Below are 23,762 nucleotides of genomic sequence, written 5' to 3'. Positions count from 1 at the left end.
CCCTAAGTCATCCTTTGTATTGTTTAAGCTGCTGTGCCCTCTCCCCCAAACTCTGTTGAGCTTTCTTTTCTGTTGCCTAATTGATTTTCATGTTGCTTTTATTTTTAGAAAATTGTAGCGGCAAGTATATATAAACATATATACGGTGAAGTTGTTAAAGCAAAAGCACTTCTAGAGACTGTATTCTCATGTTTGGCTTCCCACCTTTGGTTTTCACTGAGTTTCCCAGGACGTGCTAAGGATTGGCCGTGGCCATCTAAATTGTTTCCCACCCCATAGACCATGGTCTCCAGCCTGTGCCCAAGCTGGGGCCACCTGGGGCAGTCATACTTGGCTCTGTGACTTGCCAACGTAGTCTTCAAGAATGAGCTATCTGGGCCGGAGATGAGAAACCAAGCTTGCATTTGTATTCTTTGCAAAAACACTTTGGGTGGCCTTTGCATTGTCCTATGTGCATGCTCACTAGCCTTCTCCACCCCCACCCCCACCCTGTTGATGATTTGTCATTCCGGGCTTGCTTGACCCCCACACGTTTCCCTAACCCAGGGGATGGCTTTGCTGACATCTAGTCTCCCCATGACCACCAGTGTCCCAGAGGCAGTGTTCCTTGCTCGAAACGACATGTATCTAAGTGCACATGAGACTCCGTAGGACTCCCTCCTGGACACTCAGGAACCACCTCTCCCTTGTCCAGTACCCCTTTCCCTTGTCCACTGGCCAATAGCTTCACTCAGCTGCTTACTCCGAACCGGCATCCCAGCTACTCAGTGCCCATCAGTATATAAATCCTTTTCCAGGACCCAGACCCAGCAGCCTCAATTGTCTAAGGGAGGCTTCAGCCAAAACAGGGGTCCACAGAGTGCCTTGGGTTAGCCGGCCTGACTTCTGGGATGCTGGTGTGCTGCCTGTCTGAGATGGAAGACCACATCTGCTCAGCTCTTCCAGGCAGAGACAGAAATTAGTGCAGAGAGTACCGACTGATTCCATTGAGTTCTTTTAGGAGACTCGGGGCTGTTTAGCCTTCTACAGTCGCAGAGGCTGACACAGGGCCTGTCTGGGGATCCTGCTTAGAAGGCCTCTGGTCGAGGCTGGGGCACATCAGATGAGCCAGGGTTCTGAGGAGCTTTCCGGACCCTAACATGTAGTTCAGCCCTCTCTGGCTAAGGGGGCTTAGTGTGTTTTCAGGCCTCTTGCACCCCATGCCTCGTAAGGAAAATGGGGATGGAATCTAATCTCTGCATCGAGTGCCGATCCCTCATCAGTGCTCAGCTGTAGCAGCCTGGGTGGGCATTCCTAGTAGCCGTCCTCCCTGTGGCCACTCTAGACCCAAAGGGAAGTGGCCGTGTGGGCAGTCAGCTGAATGTTGATGCAGCTCACCCTAGCCTGGAAAGGAAGTTCTCAGCTCTGGCAGCCCACGGGAATCACCTGGGCACTTTAGAAATTCCCCAGATGCAGGCACACCATGAGGGCCTTTGGGCTGGGACCTAGGCAAACCTCCCACTCCCGCGCATCCCCCACAGGCAGTTTGGGAATACAGCCTAGGGTGAAAGCCAGCCTGCTTTTGTAGTCAGGCTGACGTTTATAGTTTGGGCAAAGCCATCCTCAGCCTCCTTCCTGTTGGTAAGGTATTTTGGCAACTGGCACCATCCCCCGTGCTGCCGGCCACACCCTCCCTGCAGCCCCCTGCCCAGTGGCAGTGGTGGGAGGGGCGGCCCAGGCTACACCGGGACGCATGCTTCTCCACTCAGTGTGCTGTTGGATCTCCTTCCCTTTGCATGGCGTGCTCTCCCGTTCCTCCACAATTGCTATCTCCTTTTTTTTTCTTTTTAAACAAGAGAATATCCATGTTTGAAGTTCATAGTTCAAGATTTGTCAAAGATACCAGTTGAAAAGAAATGTGCACTCTTGAAGTCAGTTTGGCTGCTGCCAGCTCCCCCCCACCCCCAGGGAAGGGGGTCATGAATCATCTGTCAGGTGGGGAGCAGGAAGAGAGAGGCGAGCAGAAGGGACCAGAGAGTCTTCCCTGACCAGTGGGCCTCCTCCTGCAGGGCTCACACCCGGTGTGGGCATTCAGTAGCATAGCTGTAGAGCTCTCTGTCCTGAGGGTACCAGGCAGAGGCCTGCGTGCACGCTCATGTACACACGCACACACACTCCAGCTGTGTGTGCCAGCCTGAAGCCTCCGTGCACAGCCCTTAGGGAGAGTGACAGGAGAGACAGAACTTGGGAAGACCAGTTTATGATTGTTAGTCTTAAATTAAAAAACACAATCTATCCCTTTAAGGAGATGCTGTTTCTTTGGAAATGAGATAACAAAAGAGAAAAATGTAAATAGGGACCCTCAGGCTCTGATATACCCACCGCAAGTCTCCCATTCTGAGCCTCCATGATGAAGCATGGAGATTCTAACTATGTCAGAACCTGCTCCTTGGGTATACTGTCACATTGCTGACTTTCAATTGGGCTCAAACCGCTTTTCTCCTATGAATTTCCTAGAACTTCTGTCTGGTCTCAGGAGGCAGCCCTGGGTGAGAGAGAGGTTCAGAGCTGAGCCTGCCTATCCCTACCTCCCTAGGGGAGGCAGCCGTCTGGGAAGTGTGCACATCCACACACGCGCAAGCACTCTCAGCCATGCAGACAAGCTGGACAGAAAGTCCCAAGCCCAGGAGCCCCATTTTTCTCTCGGTTTCTGGGTGGATATCCTCTGTCATGGAGGTGATACCACCAAAGGGCAGAGAGAGGCCGTCACATCAATTGTGGTGCAATTTACTCTTCCTGCTTAATTTAAAAATGCCACCTAGCATTGGGTAGGATTTGCTCCCAACTTCTTGGCACTGTACTGAGCCCTTACCAAACTTGCAGGAAGTGCCAGACTCTGTGCTGGGCACTGAGTGGAGTGAGGCACAGTCCCTGTCATCCCTGGGACAGTAAGCAGCAGTTGTCACAGAATCTGCATCCCGGGGCCACCCGCTGAGCCAGACCCAGGAGGGGGCAGAACTGGGCAAATGGGTCCTGTGTCATTTCTTCCAGCAGCGCTGAGCGGTCACTTGTCTGACAGCAATCTGTGCTGTGGGTCAGCAGCAGAGGCTTCAGTAGAGGCTTCAGTAGGGCTCTTCTGTCCTGTACTGAGCCCGTCTGGTCAACTTGTGGGTGGGCCAGCCAGAAAGGCAATTGTCAGAAACACAAGGGGACTTCAAAATGTTTATGGGAAGATGGACAAAGTACAAGTTTATTTTGATGAAAAAAAAAAAAAACCTTTTTAAATGCAAAAAAAGTTTTTTCAATATTGAGTTTTTTCAGGCGGGGAGGCAGCCGTCTGGGAAGTGTGCACATCCACACACGCGCAAGCACTCTCAGCCATGCAGACAAGCTGGACAGAAAGTCCCAAGCCCAGGAGCCCCATTTTTCTCTCGGTTTCTGGGTGGATATCCTCTGTCATGGAGGTGATACCACCAAAGGGCAGAGAGAGGCCGTCACATCAATTGTGGTGCAATTTACTCTTGCTGCTTAATTTAAAAATGCCACCTAGCATTGGGTAGGATTTGCTCCCAACTTCTTGGCACTGTACTGAGCCCTTACCAAACTTGCAGGAAGTGCCAGACTCTGTGCTGGGCACTGAGTGGAGTGAGGCACAGTCCCTGTCATCCCTGGGACAGTAAGCAGCAGTTGTCACAGAATCTGCATCCCGGGGCCACCCGCTGAGCCAGACCCAGGAGGGGGCAGAACTGGGCAAATGGGTCCTGTGTCATTTCTTCCAGCAGCGCTGAGCGGTCACTTGTCTGACAGCAATCTGTGCTGTGGGTCAGCAGCAGAGGCTTCAGTAGAGGCTTCAGTAGGGCTCTTCTGTCCTGTACTGAGCCCGTCTGGTCAACTTGTGGGTGGGCCAGCCAGAAAGGCAATTGTCAGAAACACAAGGGGACTTCAAAATGTTTATGGGAAGATGGACAAAGTACAAGTTTATTTTGATGAAAAAAAAAAAAAAACCTTTTTAAATGCAAACATAGTTTTTTCATAATGAGTTTTTTCATGACCTTTTGGAAGACCCTGTGTACACCTCCTAGGTATGCAGTCCCCTGGAAACTGTGGCCCTCAGAGGTTTGTGGACCACAGGTGGGTGCTGCTGTTTGCCATGCCGCTAATGTCACTGTGTTCCCCGGGCTGAGAGACCCTTGGCAGAGGGTCAGTTAGCTCTTGACCACACGGAGAGAGCTTGTCTCCACGAGATGCCCAGGCATACTCGTGCGTGTCCTTGGGGATCTGAGGTCAGGCTGCGTTATCCTTTGTCAGATGTCTCTTGGCCTGGGAACATCACGTCCTTGGATGTGGATTTGAAGAGGCAGTGTGTGCCCCGTAAATACGGTCAGGGATGCCCACCTCCAGGTTGGTTCCAAGCAGAGCCCCTGGCACTTTCTCAAGGAGTGAGCAGGCGTATTGTCCAAAGACAGTATCCACACATTTCTGAAAGGGGGGAATGTTCTCCTGGATCACCACATCCTTCTCGGTTCATTAACACGCTTTCAATCTTTGATTTCTTAAAGCCAACTGAAAGTGAAACTGTCCCTGTCCCAACTGCTACACCTGGGGTAAGATCAGTCACAAGTCCCCAGGGGCCTTTTCCTTGAGTTTATCTGACCATGTCGAGTCTCCCATGGTTCTGTATTCTCCATGGCCGCCCTTGCAGAACAGTCTGCAGTGGTGTGCGTTCATCATCAGTGTCCAGTCCTCCTGGCCAGCCCAGCGTTCTCCTCTAACACAGCAGAACACGTGGACATGCATGTGATGTGTGGACATGGTCTTCCACGCCCTGTGTTGTTGGCATGTAACTTTCCTTTCATATCATGCTTTTTTAAGGTGAAAAGACCCTAGAAACACATCTCCAATTCTTACCTCTGTCACCTTTGCATCTGTTGCTGTTTTTCTGAAAGTGTTGCATGTTCTACTTTCCATTGGGTTTGACCTCTCCATGATAACCCTTCAGAACTCTGAAGAGAGCAATAGAATCTCCATCACCTTTTTCCGTCTTTTCCGAGTGATGCGATTGGTGAAGCTTCTCAGCAGGGGGGAAGGCATCCGGACGTTGCTATGGACCTTTATTAAATCCTTTCAGGTAAGAGCCAAGGGCGTCTCTGTGTGTCTTGGACGATCCCATGTAAGTCTTTGATTGCCCCCTGTCTGGGGGGACCTGGAGTCCCTCTCCATGCCCTAGGTCAGCAGAGATGAGGGACTGCTGGGGAGGCCCAGCCCGGCAGGATACGGGTAAATCAAGTAGGATTAGTCGCCTGAAGGCGGCAGGAGAGGAAGCAGTAAGGACCATCCAGTTCAGAGAGAGGGCAGCATTTCCAAGGCTGAAGGAGATGGGGAGCCTCTGAGCCCCTCAGTTCTTTCCAGAATGCCAGTGAGGAATGGGAGTGGGGGTCCTGGCAGACTCCTGGGAAGCCCGACAGCCTCTCCCACAGCTGTGACAGTCCTGTCGGCCCAGACCTGGCTAGCCGAGATACAGATCGGAGCCCCCTCCACCAAGGCCAGCACTCCGTCACCTGCCTCGGGGTTAGCCGGGCCTGGGAGGACCACAGGGTGCAGGACGTTCAGGCACAGGCCAGCTGCATTTGTCAGGCTGGGGCAGTCTGGCTCTGATCTACGTCAGCAGAACCAGCGTCTCTGATACCACGTATTCTAGCCTTCTGGACTGAACCCACTGGGATGGGTGACAGTGGGAGAATGCGATTCTTGATGAAAGGTGCCCTTCTAGGGAACTTTAGATATATATAAACCTTAGAAAACAAGTAACTCACCTTCATTTATTTATTCCTTATTTTTCATTAAAAAGTAATTGAGGGAAGCTATTTTAAAGGTACATAAAGAAAAAGTTGAAGTTTTTCACATGGCCCGCTGAAGACCGAAGGTAGATAACTATGAGCTTGTGAGCCACTGGATTCAGACAAGCTTTCTTAGACAGGAGGGCGGGTGGATGCCCAGGCCTGCTGCTTGGCATGACGCCCAACCACCAGAGGTGTGCTGTGCACACGGACCTGTTCATCCTGTGTGATGAGCACTTGAGGGATGTTGGAGTAAAGGACCGAGGGTCTGTCTGATCAGATTGAGAGTCATGTCGATGTTCTGAAGACAGCCCAGGCCTGGTGACCACCAAACTGGCACTTTTCTGGCCCAGCCCCCCAACTTTCGGTTCTTTTAGAAAGTGTGCATGTTAAGAAAGGTTAGTTTGCACTCTATATCAACAGCCGGAAAGTGAGTCTTCCCCTCTGACCCAGAAATGCCACCCCAGGACTTCCCGTGAGGAAGTCCTTCAGCAGAGACACAATGACTTTGTCTAGAGGTTCCCTTGTAATGTGATCTATGACAGCTCTCCGACCATGCTGAGTATATCTAGAAGAGGAAGTGGAACAGTCTTGGTGTCCAGGGTTTTGAGATGGCTTGATCAGTTGTGATTTCACAGAGGATCCCCATAATGAATGTACCCATTATTATGAGAGGGGTGAACCTGTGTTAGAAATGTCGAGGACTGTGGTACCAGGTTAATGACCCTGGGAAGCATGTCTTGCCTGTACTGCAGTAGCACGAGGTATGCACATGGGTAGTATATTTGCTTGGGAGCAGTTGTGCCGGGCTGGGATTCAGAGTCCTGCTTCACTGTCACTGGGTATCCTTTCACTGTGACACATGGGGGAAAAGATGTGCCCTGCGTGTGTCTTCTTGGCGTGTGCTGAGCAGCCCTGGGACAGGCGGCCCGCGCTGAGCTGAGTGCCTCCTCTCTGCAGGCGCTGCCCTATGTCGCCCTGCTCATAGCCATGCTGTTCTTCATCTACGCTGTCATCGGCATGCAGGTAAGCCCCAGCCGTTCTGCTCTTGGTGGCCCTTTGCTGAGTGGCCCCTGGTCCGCAGCAAGAGGGATGTTGGTCAGGTGAAGCAGAAAGATGGGGTTGTGAATTTCAGCCAAATATCTTAGTTGCTGAAGAGCCTGGGCGATGAGGAAGATGGGGTGTCTCAGGAGAGAGCCTGCAGGAGAGAAAGCCCCTGCCAGGGGACACCAGGCCAAAGAAGACCAGGAGAGGTTCTCCAGTGCCAAGAAAAACTGCTTTCGTGGCACTCCCTGCGCCTCCCCAATCTGATTGAGGAAACCCATTGATTTTAGCAGCAGTGAGTAGCAGGGGGCCCAGCAGGAGAGGAAACGGCACACTAACAGAAGCCAGAGGGCCAGCGCCCTCACACAGCAGTTAAGCACTGCACAGAGGAAGCCCGATACCATGTGGCCAACCAGGGCTCAAGTCCCAGCCCTGTCGACGTCAGGCTGGGCGTGATCAATGCCCAGAATCCTGATGAGATGAAATATTAAAGGAAAAAGGGTTGTGGTATGATGGGTCTCATCGGGAGGTGCGATTCTCTCTCTCTCTCTGTCTCTTTGTCTCTTAGCACATGCACACTCACAGGTACTTTGTAGTATAGTAAAAACACAAAATACATGCCCTTTAGTGCAGCAATTAAATGTTGTGTGTTGGAAGCTGTGGCCCCACCTGTGGTTTAAATCCTAGTCCTGGTGGCTTAAAAAACATGTCAGGTATATATATGTAGATGCTCAAAGTCCTGAAAGACTGGAGAAATGGAAAAGGATTGCAGCAGGACCATGCCCTATGGAGGGGTGCTTGGTCTCACTTTCTCACTCTTTGAAAACAGAAAAATAAAATAAATAGGGACCAGCAGTTGACATAATGGCTGTGCCGCTGGACTCCCATGTTGTCAGCCTAGGTTCGAGTCCTGGACCTGGTAGCTTAAACTCACACTGAGCATGTGTGCATGCGTGCCCAAGATCCCGAGGGGAGAGTGGAGGAGAAGGGATTGTGGTGTGGCCATCCCTCCTAGGGGGTGATTTCTCGCTTTCTGTCTGTCTGTCTTCTCTGTCTTTCTGATGAGTGCACATGACCTGTAGAAAAAAACTCTAAAAAAAATTAAATAAGAAATTTTAAAAATGAAAGAAACCTTAGTTGTCAGTGTAGACTTCATGTTTTCTGCACTGATGTTACTCTTCTGGTGTTTAGTAATAAAGCTTGTTTACACTGTGAAGAATGCTGCTTTAGCATAACTAAGTGGAATTCCCACCTGAAACACAGTATTTCCCGGTGCTGCACTTAGTTCTGAGCTGAGACTTGGAGGTTCCCCAGTAGTTCACCTTTAAAAAGAGGCATGGAAGTTGCTCTTCTGTGACTCTGGTCAGAGCTGAGGAGCTGCTGCTACATTTCCTCCTCAGGCTGGGCAGGTGGCCAGGCCTCATTAATGGCTGAGCCTCACATCAAGCAGGCAGGCGGGGTGGGCCAGTGTGTGTGCTTGGTGAGGACCGCCACCTGTCGAGGTGCCGTCCATCAGAGAAGGGAGGGATGAGCATGAGGAAGCGGTGATGTGACTCTGGGGGCAGAGAAGTGGTTGTGCTTACTGTCCTGTCCTGAAGGCTAGTAGAGACTTGAAGGTCTCTAAGAACCTTCTCAAGAGTTCAGAGGAGAAAGCCAACCTTGGGACCAGCAGTTAGCATAATGGCTATGTCGCTGGACTCCCATGTAGCCTACCGCGGTTCGTGTCACGGACCCGGTGGCTTAAAACTCATGCCGAGCACATGTGCGTGTGTGCCCAAGATCCCGAGAGGAGAATGGAGGAGAAGGGATTGTGGAGTGGCCATCCCCCTGGGGGGTGATTTCTCGCTTTCTGTCTCTGTGTCTGTCTCTCTCTGTCTGGCAAGCGCATGAGCCCTATGGCAAAAACCTCTCCAAAAAAAAAAAAAAAAAGAAAGCCAACCTACTTAAGCCTCTGGGATTCAGCAGCATGCACTGCCATGTGCCCTGAAGGGTCTTTTATCGCATGTGCCCTCGTGTACAAAAGAGGGGTCTAGAGAACTGCAAGCTACGCATCACACACTACCCCAGATTCACCCAGGCATCAGGCCTTCTGAAATGCCGGTCTGCTTTCTGAGTCCTACACGTGAAACTCTTCACTACCTTCCACTCGACCTTTGGATGAAGCCCTCTCCCCTTCCTGTGGCTCACAGGCCCCATCCCCAGGTCCCCACCCTTGTCTCCAGCCTGATCGTTTATCTGTCTAGTGGCCACCCATGTTCTTTGTATTTCCTGGTGCACCTCTGCTGGGTCACCTCTGCTTCTTTGCAGGTGGTATTCCCTCTGCCTGCACCTCTGCTGGGTCACCTCTGCTCCTTTGCAGGTGGTATTCCCTCTGCCCGGAACACTCTTCACCCTCCTGGTCACCTGACCGACTTGTACTTATCCTTTAGTCGTGAGCTTAAACGTACTTCCCTGGTAGTTGAGCCTGACCAGAGCTTCCCTGTGCTGGACCATCCCAGCACTCTCATGCAGCGACATCTTCCCTGGTTACTTTCACATCTGTCCCAGGGTAGGGACTCCTTGAAGGTGGCAACACACCTATCTGGAGCATCCAGCCTCGAACCTCGTACCCAGAACCTGGTTGTGCTCGGCGGAGCCTCACTGAATGAATGAAGCATCTAGTACCATGAGAAAGCCCAAACTGGTGTTGCCCAGATTGGAATTAGTTCTAAATTCATGTAAGGGTTTTTCTGTATAACAAAATGTACTTATTTTTCCCTCCTAATAACTTCTCCACCTAGATGTTTGGGAAAGTTGCCATGAGAGACAACAACCAGATCAATAGGAACAACAACTTCCAGACGTTTCCCCAGGCGGTGCTGCTGCTGTTCAGGTGACTAAATCCAGCAGGGGTTCCCCGGGCAGGGGTGAGAGACTCGCTCTGGGTCCCAGAGGATGTGCCATATTAAAACAGCATCCTTTCCCAGTTACCGTGATGGCTTTTATTTTTGTTTTGCATTCAGATTGTGACTGGCTTAAGGTTTATCTGAGAATTAGTAAGGTCACTTAGGCTATCCAGGACAATTGTAGCAAAAGTATTTATGCCTGGATCACATGTACACACAGCCAAGAGAATGGAAATTTAGCAGAGACACAGAGGACTTCTTAGTAGCCGATGAAGAACATCCTACGGTCTATAATTTCAAATGTATGGGATTGTTTTTAACCCCAGTTAGTTAACCTTGTGAATAAGCTGCCTCATGGTGAGACAACTTTCTAGAAAACAAGAAATTTCTGATGACTCTGGTAACTGAGAAACAAATCATTTGCAAATGAGGTAGTTTCTAACTCTTTGCTTTCGATAAAACTGAAAAAAATCTATTGGAATTGTCAGATATTTAATCATTAAAAATAACAATTAAAAATTATAAGCAAAGTAGAGAAGCTATAAAAAAAACATTCATTTATTTATACAAAAAGAATTGGTGTGCTTGCATCAGATGATTATTGGAAACCAAAGGGGGTTTTAGCAAAACCTGTAGTTACTTAGATAAATTGCATGTGAAAATGGATAGGAATTTCAAATTCTCATTAATTCAGGTTGGCTTTTCACCATGTTCCTTAGATTTGGTTCTAAAAATGTTTTACCCAGAGGTCTAAGCCTTAAATCCCTTCCTTTCCATGATGGCCCTTTTTCTTTTCTTTATAAGTGGATTTTTTTCACCAATTTTATTATATTTTATAATTTCTTATTTACATATAATGCTCATAACATACAATACGGTTTTTCAAAGCATGCATGTAGTGTGTGATAATCAAATCAAGGATATTACCATGTGCATTGTTTTCAACAAAGAACCTTACTTAAATTCTTGTGTCTGTTAAATGAAATGCTTTTTACCCAAACGCTTCAAATCTTTCCGTTTCTGCCACAGAGTACATATATTCTGTATATATTGAGTGGGGATATACAATGTTTTTCATAGTCTGATTTATTTCACTTAGCTTTAAATCGTCCACATTCATCTACATAAAATGACAGAGTCTCGCTGTTCCCTCTGGCCAAGCAATGTTCCATAGCATATCTGCCACATTTTTTCAGTCAGTTGTTGGTTCCATTCCTTAGCAATTGTGATAACACTGTAACCTTTTCTTAACCTAAACAAGGTGTGCGACAGGTGAGGCCTGGCAGGAGATCATGCTGGCCTGCCTCCCTGGGAAGCTCTGTGACCCCGAGTCTGATTACAGCCCTGGGGAGGAGTACACATGTGGGAGCAACTTCGCCATCGTCTACTTTATCAGCTTTTACATGCTCTGTGCATTTCTGGTGAGTGAGAGATGCAGCTCCCCGTCTCCATTTTCAGATGCCCGTGTAGCATTCTGGGCCTGCCATCAACCAATGATGTTGCCTTGTCAGACCACCCCAGCGTGGTTGGTGCTGATGAGTGCTCCAGGTTCTATTTGGCAATTGGGTTTTTTGCTTGTTTGTTTTTTACTGGGCATGCGTAAACACCACCTACACGGCAAGCATGGATATGGTGCTAATGGGTAGGCTTGGGGAGCTGACCAACCACGCAGCTTCTGTAGGCTGCTGGTTTCTTTCTAAAAATTTCAAAGCCACTTATTCATGGAAGTGAGTTAAGATGTGACATTGTAGAGCCAGCTGGTGGTATGCTGGTTAAGGTGACTGAATTTCACATAGCTGGCTGAATGGCTCAAGTCCCGAACCTGGCGGCTTGAGGAGCACACCAAGTACATATGTAAGTGGGCCCAAAATCCCAAAAGCAGAAATGGAGAAGGGATTGTGTTGTAACCATCCTCCATGCGGGGTGCTTTCTCAGTTTCCTTCTCTTTCCATCTCTCTCAGGTGAGTGTGCACACCTGCTAGCAAAAACAAAACAAAACAAAAACAAAAACAAAACAGAAAGTCACCAAAAGGTGTGAAATTATAAAATTTCAGTGTTCTTCAGAAGACCAACTTCTGCCCTCCTCAGAAGACCAGCTTCTGTCCCCCCCAGAACTTTATCAAAGCCACTTTAGAAACCTAGAACCCTGCCCTTTTCTCAAACTTTCTCCAGATGGAAAGTGTTTGCATTTCTTGGAGACAAAGGTGCAAATATTTCATGTTCTTAGGAAGCAGATGCTAGGGTCTGACCCCACCCATCCCGCTAGGGCTGACATTCCCACCTTCTGATTGACTGTTTCAGATCATCAATCTGTTTGTGGCTGTCATCATGGACAACTTTGACTATCTGACGCGGGACTGGTCTATTCTGGGACCTCACCATTTAGATGAATTCAAAAGAATATGGTCTGAATACGACCCCGAGGCAAAGTAGGTTGAGAAAGGTTCCATCTGGCTTTTATGGGCTGTGTGTGGCATGTCAGCCGTGATGTGTGTGGAAGGCGGGATGGGATAAGAACTCAAGTCTGCCACCATTGCCCCCAGACCTCACTGTGTCCTTTGTTTCCAGGGGAAGGATAAAACATCTCGATGTGGTCACCCTGCTACGACGCATCCAGCCTCCCCTGGGGTTTGGAAAATTATGTCCACACAGAGTAGCGTGTAAGGTGAGTGCCTGTCTGTGTGTCTGACAGCCTCTCGCGGAGACTCACTGCTTCATTCAGCAAACACTTCCTGGGTGATACTGGGCCAGGCCTCTGTCAGGTTCCGGGTGCGGAGATGAACAATGTGTGTTCTGTGCCTTTGCAGAGCTATCAGATCCGTAACTCAGGACAGCCCAGCGACAAGGGGAAGAGCACTGTGTCAGTTACTAGTGGCATGGAAGGGATATTTGTGTCAGGTCCAGAGGAGACGTGGGAGTTGCCTGAGGCAGGGAGGGCCCTGACAGAGGAGTGTGGGTATCATAATGGTGGACGGTGAGTCCTGTGATCTGCCTCCTGCTCTCCTGGAAACCCAGGAGAGCAGCGGGTGTGGTTCAGTCTGAGCCTGTCGGCCCGATAACCAGGGCAGCCAGCCATGTAAGTCTTGTCAGGGGTGGGGATGACCAACGTTCTGGATCAAGAAGGCAGGCCGAGTTCTCTGGGCCCAGTGATGGGAGGATGTCCAGGCATGTTGGGGTGGGCCATCTGTTTTACTAATCACCAGTTCAAATGCTGTCTTACCCAGAAACACCTCACAGACACTCTTAGAAGTGATGTGAAACCAGATGTCTGGGCATCTCATGGCCCAGGCAAGTTGATACACAGTGAACCACTGTGTAGGTGCTTCCCAAGTGACTTTTGAATCAAATTACAGGTCAATTAGAAAGGAAACGAGCGATAAACAGAAAATAAACCTCAGCAGGGAGTGTGTGCCCAAGCTGTCCAGGCACTGCCACGCTGTGCTGGGGCATATGGGATAGCTCCGGTCTATATCCCAGGTCTGCCTGAGTATGCGGGGCCTGCCTCCGGTCCTGGCCAGCTGCAGGGCTCGGGGAGGGTCACGGAGTGATTGTCTTCCTCGGGGTGCTTGTCTCTCTCAGGAAGTAAGTTACTGCACAGAGGGTTGGGGCTCTCACCCGTCACTCACGTTCTGCTAAGAAATGTGGCTTTCTGTCCACAGAGATTGGTTGCCATGAACATGCCTCTCAACAGTGATGGGACAGTCATGTTTAACGCAACCCTGTTTGCTCTGGTCCGAACAGCCCTTAAGATCAAGACCGAGGGTGAGTTGTTCCCTGGCAGCAGGACAGCACGTTTCCTCCTCTGGGCCTTTTCTTGATGAATGAGGAGCCCTGGGGAGAGGGTGGGGAGTATCCTGAGAATGTCTGTGCTGGCCAGTGGGCTGTCCCTGATGGCCCTTGATTTTCCTTTCCTTCCTTTATGACTCGCCTTGTCCCAGAATGTTGTGAATTGGTCCCCTCAACTGCTGCGATGCAGCCAGAGAAGTAGGCAGGGAATCGGACTGAGTTGGAGCCATCACAGATGCATGCATGCTAGCTGTCCCTGCCAGCTGTGTGCCCCATCTGAGGGCTTCACTGTGGTTTCCTGCTCCATAGAAAGGAACTAATTAACCCTGGGCTAGCAGGTGGAGTGGAGGTTAAGGCAGCTGGATCCCACATAGCCAGCTCTGCAATTCAATTCGAGTCCTGAACCCAGCTTGAAAATCACACTGGGTGTGTGCATGTGTGCCTGCCCCAAGTCCCGAGAGGGGATTGTGGCACAGTCATCCCTCCTGGAGGGTGATTTCTCCTTTTCCCTCTCTCTCTGTCTCTGTCTGTCTCTCTCCTGTAAGCTCATGTGCCCTATAGCAAAACTAAGGAAGGAAGGGAGGGAGGGAGGGAGTAAGGAAGGAATTAACCCTTGTAGGGGAAGGCCCTGAGGTGAAATGAAGTGATGTCTGCAGGACCCTTCTGCTGTGCTGGCCCTTAGGTAGCACTTGGTTGGGGAAGACCAGTAGAATCAGTGTCCCCAGCTGAGAGACCAAACCAGAGTGGTCTTCATGGCCCTACTGAGCCCTGGTCAGGACCCAGTGAGGCAGGTGCTGCAGAGTGGCCACCAGGGTAGGCTCAGCGGCAACCTCAGCGGTGGGGTGGTAAGCGGATCGCAGCAGGTTAGGGGAGCCAGGGCATGAGGCAGCAGAGACCACAAGGGGAGCTGACGCTGACTCTGAGACCGTCGGGGGAGGACGGGGAAGAGGGGGCTGCAGGGGGCGATGTCAAGCCAGTGGACAGGTATTATCCCAACACCAGAGTGCAGAGGGAATCTTCCAGCAAAGCCAGCTCTTGTAGCTGGCCACAGGCTTCTTGTGGTGCTGGTCTGTACCCGGCCCTGGGCCAGCATTACTCTGGCTTCCAGAAATCAGGATGCTCTTCCGTGCTGATGGTGGGTTGAGAAGACAAACCTCAGCCCACACAACCGAAGACCAAGTTTGGGTGATATAAATGAGAACATGCGTGGAAGCTGAGAGAAGTCTTACTTGGGTGACATTGAGGCTGGATCTTCAAGGATGGAGGCAGGACTTGGAACAGCCAGGAAGGAGAAAGCTTTCCGGCCTGGGTGCGGTGGGAAAGGAGTCCATCTTGGGTACCCTGCCTTGGCTGTGGAAGGGTCGGAAATGACCAGACTGTGATAAGCCTTGAATTCCAGGGTAAAACGCCGCTGCTCCCACAATGGAGGGACTCCCTATTGAGAGGCTCTGATTGCTATTGCTGAATATAGGAAGTGTGTAGGACCCCAAATGGGGAGAGCCCGACTGAGGGGGAGCCCCACTTGGGGGCAGTGTGTGAACTCAGGTCAGGCTGGCAGGGAGTGATCATGGTAAGAACCGAGAGGGAGAGCTGGGTGACAGCAACAAGTCTTGTTTTTCCTCATTACTTCTTGAATTCAGGGAACCTGGAACAAGCTAATGAAGAACTCCGAGCTGTGATCAAGAAAATCTGGAAGAAAACCAGCATGAAACTGGGTATCATAGTGGTGGACGGTGAGTCCTGTGATCTGCCTCCTGCTCTCCTGGAAACCCAGGAGAGCAGCGGGTGTGGTTCAGTCTGAGCCTGTCGGCCCGATAACCAGGGCAGCCAGCCATGTAAGTCTTGTCAGGGGTGGGGATGACCAACGTTCTGGATCAAGAAGGCAGGCCGAGTTCTCTGGGCCCAGTGATGGGAGGATGTCCAGGCATGTTGGGGTGGGCCATCTGTTTTACTAATCACCAGTTCAAATGCTGTCTTACCCAGAAACACCTCACAGACACTCTTAGAAGTGATGTGAAACCAGATGTCTGGGCATCTCATGGCCCAGGCAAGTTGATACACAGTGAACCACTGTGTAGGTGCTTCCCAAGTGACTTTTGAATCAAATTACAGGTCAATTAGAAAGGAAACGAGCGATAAACAGAAAATAAACCTCAGCAGGGAGTGTGTGCCCAAGCTGTCCAGGCACTGCCACGCTGTGCTGGGGCATATGGGATAGCTCCGGTCTATATCCCAGGTCTGCCTGAGTATGCGGGGCCTGCCTCCGGTCCTGGCCAGCTGCAGGGCTCGGGGAGGGTCACGGAGTGATTGTCTTCCTCGGGGTGCTTGTCTCTCTCAGGAAGTAAGTTACTGCACAGAGGGTTGGGGCTCTCACCCGTCACTCACGTTCTGCTAAGAAATGTGGCTTTCTGTCCACAGAGATTGGTTGCCATGAACATGCCTCTCAACAGTGATGGGACAGTCATGTTTAACGCAACCCTGTTTGCTCTGGTCCGAACAGCCCTTAAGATCAAGACCGAGGGTGAGTTGTTCCCTGGCAGCAGGACAGCACGTTTCCTCCTCTGGGCCTTTTCTTGATGAATGAGGAGCCCTGGGGAGAGGGTGGGGAGTATCCTGAGAATGTCTGTGCTGGCCAGTGGGCTGTCCCTGATGGCCCTTGATTTTCCTTTCCTTCCTTTATGACTCGCCTTGTCCCAGAATGTTGTGAATTGGTCCCCTCAACTGCTGCGATGCAGCCAGAGAAGTAGGCAGGGAATCGGACTGAGTTGGAGCCATCACAGATGCATGCATGCTAGCTGTCCCTGCCAGCTGTGTGCCCCATCTGAGGGCTTCACTGTGGTTTCCTGCTCCATAGAAAGGAACTAATTAACCCTGGGCTAGCAGGTGGAGTGGAGGTTAAGGCAGCTGGATCCCACATAGCCAGCTCTGCAATTCAATTCGAGTCCTGAACCCAGCTTGAAAATCACACTGGGTGTGTGCATGTGTGCCTGCCCCAAGTCCCGAGAGGGGATTGTGGCACAGTCATCCCTCCTGGAGGGTGATTTCTCCTTTTCCCTCTCTCTCTGTCTCTGTCTGTCTCTCTCCTGTAAGCTCATGTGCCCTATAGCAAAACTAAGGAAGGAAGGGAGGGAGGGAGGGAGTAAGGAAGGAATTAACCCTTGTAGGGGAAGGCCCTGAGGTGAAATGAAGTGATGTCTGCAGGACCCTTCTGCTGTGCTGGCCCTTAGGTAGCACTTGGTTGGGGAAGACCAGTAGAATCAGTGTCCCCAGCTGAGAGACCAAACCAGAGTGGTCTTCATGGCCCTACTGAGCCCTGGTCAGGACCCAGTGAGGCAGGTGCTGCAGAGTGGCCACCAGGGTAGGCTCAGCGGCAACCTCAGCGGTGGGGTGGTAAGCGGATCGCAGCAGGTTAGGGGAGCCAGGGCATGAGGCAGCAGAGACCACAAGGGGAGCTGACTCTGAGACACTCGGTGGAGGACAGGGAAGAGGGGGCTGCAGGGGGCGATGTCAAGCCAGTGGACAGGTATTATCCCAACACCAGAGTGCAGAGGGAATCTTCCAGCAAAGCCAGCTCTTGTAGCTGGCCACAGGCTTCTTGTGGTGCTGGTCTGTACCCGGCCCTGGGCCAGCATTACTCTGGCTTCCAGAAATCAGGATGCTCTTCCGTGCTGATGGTGGGTTGAGAAGACAAACCTCAGCCCACACAACCGAAGACCAAGTTTGGGTGATATAAATGAGAACATGCGTGGAAGCTGAGAGAAGTCTTACTTGGGTGACATTGAGGCTGGATCTTCAAGGATGGAGGCAGGACTTGGAACAGCCAGGAAGGAGAAAGCTTTCCGGCCTGGGTGCGGTGGGAAAGGAGTCCATCTTGGGTACCCTGCCTTGGCTGTGGAAGGGTCGGAAATGACCAGACTGTGATAAGCCTTGAATTCCAGGGTAAAACGCCGCTGCTCCCACAATGGAGGGACTCCCTATTGAGAGGCTCTGATTGCTATTGCTGAATATAGGAAGTGTGTAGGACCCCAAATGGGGAGAGCCCGACTGAGGGGGAGCCCCACTTGGGGGCAGTGTGTGAACTCAGGTCAGGCTGGCAGGGAGTGATCATGGTAAGAACCGAGAGGGAGAGCTGGGTGACAGCAACAAGTCTTGTTTTTCCTCATTACTTCTTGAATTCAGGGAACCTGGAACAAGCTAATGAAGAACTCCGAGCTGTGATCAAGAAAATCTGGAAGAAAACCAGCATGAAACTCCTTGACCAAGTTGTCCCTCCAGCCGGTGGTCAGTGTCACCTATTTGCTAAGTAGTTCGGGGCCAACACACTGGTTTTTAACGACAGTGTCTCCAGAGGGTGTTTGCAGGGTGCTTTGCGTATTGCAGCATTAAGGCCAGCAGCTTATTACAGCTTTTTGGCCATGGGTTACAATAATTTAGGGGAATGTGAAGACCATTCCAGGTAAAGGAAGAGGCTTCAGTGAATAAGAAACCAATCCCCACATGGCTGGAGCAGGGGTTTTTTTGTTGTTGTTGATAAAGGAATTAAGGAATTAATGTTAGAGACTAAGATTGCTATCTCAAAATGAAAAGCATATATATATATATATATATATATATATATATATATATATATATATATATATATATATATATATATATATATATATATATATATATATATATATATATATATATATATATATATATATATATATATATATATATATATATATATATATATATATATATATATATATATATATATATATATATATATATATATATATATATATCCAAAATGAAATAGTCTAAATTAGTTTTCAGTTATCCTGAACATATTGTTGAAAATGTCTCAAAAAAAAAAAAAGGTAGCTTAGGAAGTGGTATTTTTGAAATGCGAAATCACAGAGAAAGTAAATATATATATATATATATATATATATATATATATATATATATATATCCAAAATGAAATAGTCTAAATTAGTTTTCAGTTATCCTGAACATATTGTTGAAAATGTCTCAAAAAAAAAAAAAGGTAGCTTAGGAAGTGGTATTTTTGAAATGTTCTTATCAAGACTGAATTTATTACCATAATGACCAAAAAGACCCATCTAGTTAGAATTTAGGGTAGAAACAAAACTAACAGGCATGCTAATTTACTTTTGTTATGTATCACAAAATAACTGACTAAACTTTTTAAGTTTATATATATATATATATAAACAGCTATCTATATTATATATATATATTTACATACACATACACACACACTGTTTTTCCATTTTTGTTATAATACGTGTGAACTTAGAAGTCGAGGTGGTTGTTTTGACTGTTTTATTTTCAAGTTTTAAAGGTGCAGGATCTGTTCCCCCAGGGCAGCTGCCCCTCCTCCCCGACCCCCCAGCATGTTCGCCATCCCTAGCCCTGGGCGCGTGCTAAGCATTGGGTGTGTTTCATAACCAGCAGAACTTTTTATAGTGTCCCCGCCCCTGCAACTTTCGGGACTGGTCTGGCTCAGGTCTGGAAGTTGACTCTGGAACCTGGGCCACGGATGGTGCCTGAGGCCTCTCCCTCGGAGAAGGTGACAACCTCTGACTCTTGGGGGGGCACAGAACAGCATGTTGGCCAGCTCTGCTCCGCAGCATGAAGTGAGAAGCAGTGTGAGCTTCTGTTGTTGACGAGGCGCCACCCACAGCTGGCAGGGCCACCGGCTCAAAGCTGGGGATGATGGCCTGAAAGACATGAGAAAAGGAAAGAAAGACAAAACAGACACACTCCCACCTAGAGAGCCCCGGCTCCCCTGAGGAGAACCGATACTGCACAGTTAAAACGACTCTGGTTTTCGTTCTTTTCCTTTCAGCTGCACATCCGAGTGCTCGCATGGCTTAGGTGAACTGCTTTTTGAAGTTGTCGTAACAATGTGCTTGAGCTTTTTCTGCAGCCTCCATTCCTTTCAACTCTCGATCTTTCAGAATATTCTGAAGCAATTCTGTTTTAGGGTGGTGGCATGGAATCAGAGTTATCTCTTGCCGACTGTATTCCCCTACGATGTTTCTTGAAATACAGATGCATGCTTCAGAATAGCAGGCCGCGCCTGTCTATGGAAACCTTCCTCATGCGTGGGCACTCCCCCAACCCCAGCCCCACACTCACATCTCTCTTGGAATGCCTCCTTAGTCACAGCCGGTCTCCCTCCCACATTCATACCCATCCACCGAGGCACACCTGGAGTGTCACTCACATTACTGTGACACTTCATTTCTTTCATTTTACCAGGGGGGAGAAAGTCCAGAATTTGATAAACCATCCAAGTCCCCTTCCTCTGAAAAGCTGATCAGCTTTGGGCTCTACTAGAGTTCTAGAACAGACGAAATATTCTTGTCCTGTCTGGGTCCAATAACTGTACCTGACTTTCTCTGTGGTTCTTAGAATGGACTGGTCGTGGAAGGCAGGTGCTGACCTGTTCCACAATGGCAGCCACGGGCACTGTGACACCTGAGAAGAGGGAAACAGGGCCTTAGAACAGGAGTGTTCCAGAAGTTCCACATCATTATTTATGTGCCTAGCAGAGTACTTGACTCTTATGAAAACCGTTGCCACCAAAGTCTGTCCCAAGGTTCAGGTGGTGTCCAGGCTGTGGGGTCTTACTGCAGTATTTGGCATCATTTCCTTTTTCCTTTTTCATCTTCTTGTAGACCAGTGGGTCCCAACCATTCCTGCATCATGGCTCACTTAGAAAATGATAATACTCTGGGACCAGCAGATGGTGTAATGGTTGCATTGCTGGACTCCCACGTAGTCCACTGCAGTTCGAGACCCAGACCTGGTAGCTTAAACTCACACCAGATACGTGGGTGTGCATGCCCAAAATCCTGAGAGGTGAATGGAAGAGAAAGGATTGTGGTGTGACCATCCCCCCTGGGAGTGGTTTCTCACTGTCTCTCTCTGACTCTCCGGCAAATGCACACACCCTGTTGCAAAAATCTCTCTTTAAAAAATTTATAACATTCATCTACCCTGCCGTGCCCACAGGTGGGTGGGTCACAGGCGGAGGACCTCAGTGTCCCCCATGCTGCAACCTGGGCAGACAGCAATAGACCAAGCAGGGCCTGCCTGCCTCCAGGTACCTGGACTGATAAGCGTGCCAGGGAGGCCCCTCCTGACCCTGGTGACAGAGCAGAGTAGGATGCTTGTCTTAGGATATGTGGCCAGTATTCCAGGCTAGCTTGGTGGGGAGGTGGTACTTGGAAATGAACTATGGGCGTGTGTCTCCTTCTCTCCCCTGAGGGGCAAAGTCTCTGACCATGGGGCAACTTGACCACTCCCCATCATCAGTGCTGACCTGTCTCACCTCAAATCTCTGCTGGGGCTCTCAGTTCCACACATCAGTCTTCCCCATCATTTCATGGCTCCTCCTCCGTCTCTTCAGACACACTCTCTCCACCCCCTAGACTCGTCCTGCCTTTCGGCCTTTGTTCCTTGGCCAATGTCTTGTCCCTTTGCCTTCAAGAGCACATCGAGCTGACCCAGCTCCTCCTTGCCTAAGTCCAGACGGCCTCCTGACACCCGTTCCTTCTCATCCCTCCTTTTCTGCCCCATGTAGCTTTGGCTTTTCTTATTGCTAGGAGCTCTTTCTTGGGCTTGGTCTCCCACTTAGCTCAGCATCTCCCAGAGAAGACACAGTGGCCTTGAATCCTGCCCAGGAACGCTGGGTGGGCCTGCCTCTACTCGCAAAGCTGGGGTAGAGGGATCAGGGCTAGGCCTGTGCCAGAAGCGTTCAGGGTGGAATGAGGAGGGCTTTCTGCAGACACGGCCCATGCTTTGTCTAGGGGTTCACAGAAAAGACTCAGAACCCCAAACTGCAGAGGACAGTGTGGCGTGGCAGGAGGAGAATCTGTAGGGGCCCCCTGGTGTGTTAGCCAGGCATCGGGCAGCCCACTTCCTCTGTGTGGCCTGCAAAAGGACTAGACTTGTGCTGTGGAAGGGGCAGCTGTGGCCAGAGCTGGCCCTCTCTAGGCAGATGGTGGTGGAGGTGGAAGAGACCCCGGTTCAGGAGGCACCCGGCCAGGCTCATATCCCAGCGTGACTGGGCCTGGCCAGGGCATTGACCCCCCTCCAGCTGTTGGTCAGTGAGCAGAGCCACTGTGTCCGAGAGCCCCACATTGCTTTCTGGCCCAGGAGGTTTGGCAGCTGTGGGTGCCCAGTGGTGGGAGCCATTAAGGACTGGTATTCTCAACACACCCCAGGCCAGAGGGAGGAGGGGCTGGAGAGCCAGGCAAGACCTGAGTGGTCTCTGCTCACCTCGGCCTTCTCGCCTGGGGTCATCAGACTGCTGAGACAACCTGGGGCTATGAGGGACCACATTTGTGCGAGCTTTGCAGAGACTCGGGCTTGCATGGGTGGCCCTGCACCCCTCCAGGACTCTCTTGGCTGGTGTTTAGAGGGAAAGTAACACTTCCCTAGGCCAGGCCACCTGAGGCAGCCTCCTCAGTGATAACACCAAGTAGCTTGGGACAAGGACAGTTGGAGAGAGGTGGCCCAAAGCAGCCCAGCAGTCTCCAGATAGCGACGACACACAGTGGGCAGCATCTCCCATGTGGGCACTAGATGGAGCCTGCCCAGAGTGCATGAGTGAAGGCCCAGTGTCCCCCACCCCACCCTGCCCCAACCCATCACACTTTGGGATCCATCCCAGGGGCTGTCTCCATCAGCAGGTCTTAAAGGAGCAGTGATTCCCCAAGCCGGGGCTGAGTTCTTTATGCACCCCTGCCACTTCACGCAGTCCTCACAGTTCTTCCAGGAGCCTTTCTCTGTCTTGCATATGAGAACACATGCTCAGAGGCCTTGAGGCCTTTGCCCAGCTCAGCATGTAGCCTGCCAAAGGGTAGCCGAAAGCCTGGGGGCCAGCAGCAGTTCCTTCTCCAGCCTCTGCAAGCCCCTGGCCCCCAGCGTGGCCCCACGTGGGGAGGCTGCTAAGGTGCCCTTAATCCCTCCACCCAGCAGGCCTCAGCACACTGTGGATCTGTTGGCCCACACTCTTGGGAGACCTGCGGGACACGTTTACACATCCCAGCCGGTTTACCACGAGACAGCCGAGCCTCTATTCTGCCTCATGCATCACCTTTAAAGGCATCAGCAGAGTTCTGATTCCCCAGCGAGACGTGTTGGAGGTTGTTTCCAAAGCAGCAGACATAAGCCCAGCTCAACTTCGAGTTTAGTTGGCGCTGTTGCTGCAATGCAGAAAATGAGCAGTTCTGAATTACAAACCAAAAAACGGTGCACGGAACTCAAGGCCCAGAGAACGGGGGGAGCACGAGAAAAACCTGGATTTGCAGTCACTTTTCTGAACTTTCCTCTCCTTCTGAGCTTGAATGTCACCTTCCAAGTCTCCATGTGAGACAGGGGATTTGGATGGTTAATTGCCCTGGAGGTTGACGGTAATTACACATGCAAATCCCTCTGCACAGGGGTGAAAACAGGGCCCGTGAAGCCTTTTTTTGTTTTGTAATTTTTATTTTAAGTGAATAACCAAGATGGCATTTCATGGTGTTACTAATATGCTGCTCTATTAAACTCATGACGAATATTATTATTTTCTGCAACTCCTGAGTTATCAGTGCATTCAACTGACTCTAACTTTGAGCCTTACCTGCTTTGCCAAACCTTGCTTTTTGCTAGATCGAGTGTCATAGGCTGAGAGCCTGGTGCCATCTGCACCGTCCCACCTCACCCCTGCCCCAGCCACAAGTGAGTGTTTAGGCTCTTGATCCAAATGTGCTGATTCGGGAGAGCTCTGTCTGGTCTCTCCGTTTAGATGATGAGGTAACCGTGGGGAAGTTCTATGCCACTTTCCTGATACAGGACTACTTTAGGAAATTCAAGAAACGGAAAGAACAAGGACTGGTGGGAAAGCACCCCGCGAAGAACACCACCATTGCCCTGCAGGTGAATTGCCATCTTGTTTTTGTTTTCTCTTTTCACTAACGATTTTACGAGCTTATCTGAAACATAGAGAGCTGACTATTCATGGTTGAACAGTACCACAAGGATTTTGTTTAAACTGAGCTACCGCACACTTTCCCAAATGTGGACTAGCTATTTCTGAGCCACAAGGTAAGTGCTTCTCCACCCCGTCCCTGCCTCCTCCATCGAGCCCTGCACCTGCCGCAGGCCCACGTGGCAGGGCCCAAGGGCGGCTATGGCCGGAGGGGGGGGCGGGGCGGCCCCCCAC

General features: G+C 50.2%; 1 protein-coding gene across 3 annotated transcripts in view; it reads left to right on the top strand.

The window, feature by feature from the left end:
• The window catches only part of CACNA1D (calcium voltage-gated channel subunit alpha1 D), a 342,768-nt gene that overhangs the window by 295,657 nt on the left and 23,349 nt on the right, over positions 1-23,762 (top strand). For all 3 annotated transcript variants that reach the window (XM_006169292.3, XM_027768611.1, XM_006169293.3), the window contains 9 exons: positions 4,979-5,107; positions 6,777-6,842; positions 9,641-9,732; positions 11,007-11,166; positions 12,047-12,174; positions 12,314-12,410; positions 13,405-13,507; positions 17,711-17,812; positions 23,346-23,476. In XM_006169292.3, the coding sequence (XP_006169354.1) occupies positions 4,979-5,107; positions 6,777-6,842; positions 9,641-9,732; positions 11,007-11,166; positions 12,047-12,174; positions 12,314-12,410; positions 13,405-13,507; positions 17,711-17,812; positions 23,346-23,476 (1,008 nt within the window). The remainder of the gene's footprint in view (positions 1-4,978; positions 5,108-6,776; positions 6,843-9,640; positions 9,733-11,006; positions 11,167-12,046; positions 12,175-12,313; positions 12,411-13,404; positions 13,508-17,710; positions 17,813-23,345; positions 23,477-23,762) is intronic.

This window comes from Tupaia chinensis, unplaced genomic scaffold (genome assembly GCF_000334495.1).
Source record: "Tupaia chinensis unplaced genomic scaffold, TupChi_1.0 Scaffold147003_1, whole genome shotgun sequence".
Taxonomy (NCBI): Eukaryota; Metazoa; Chordata; class Mammalia; order Scandentia; family Tupaiidae; genus Tupaia; species Tupaia belangeri.
This window is presented reverse-complemented; position numbering and strand designations above follow the sequence as displayed.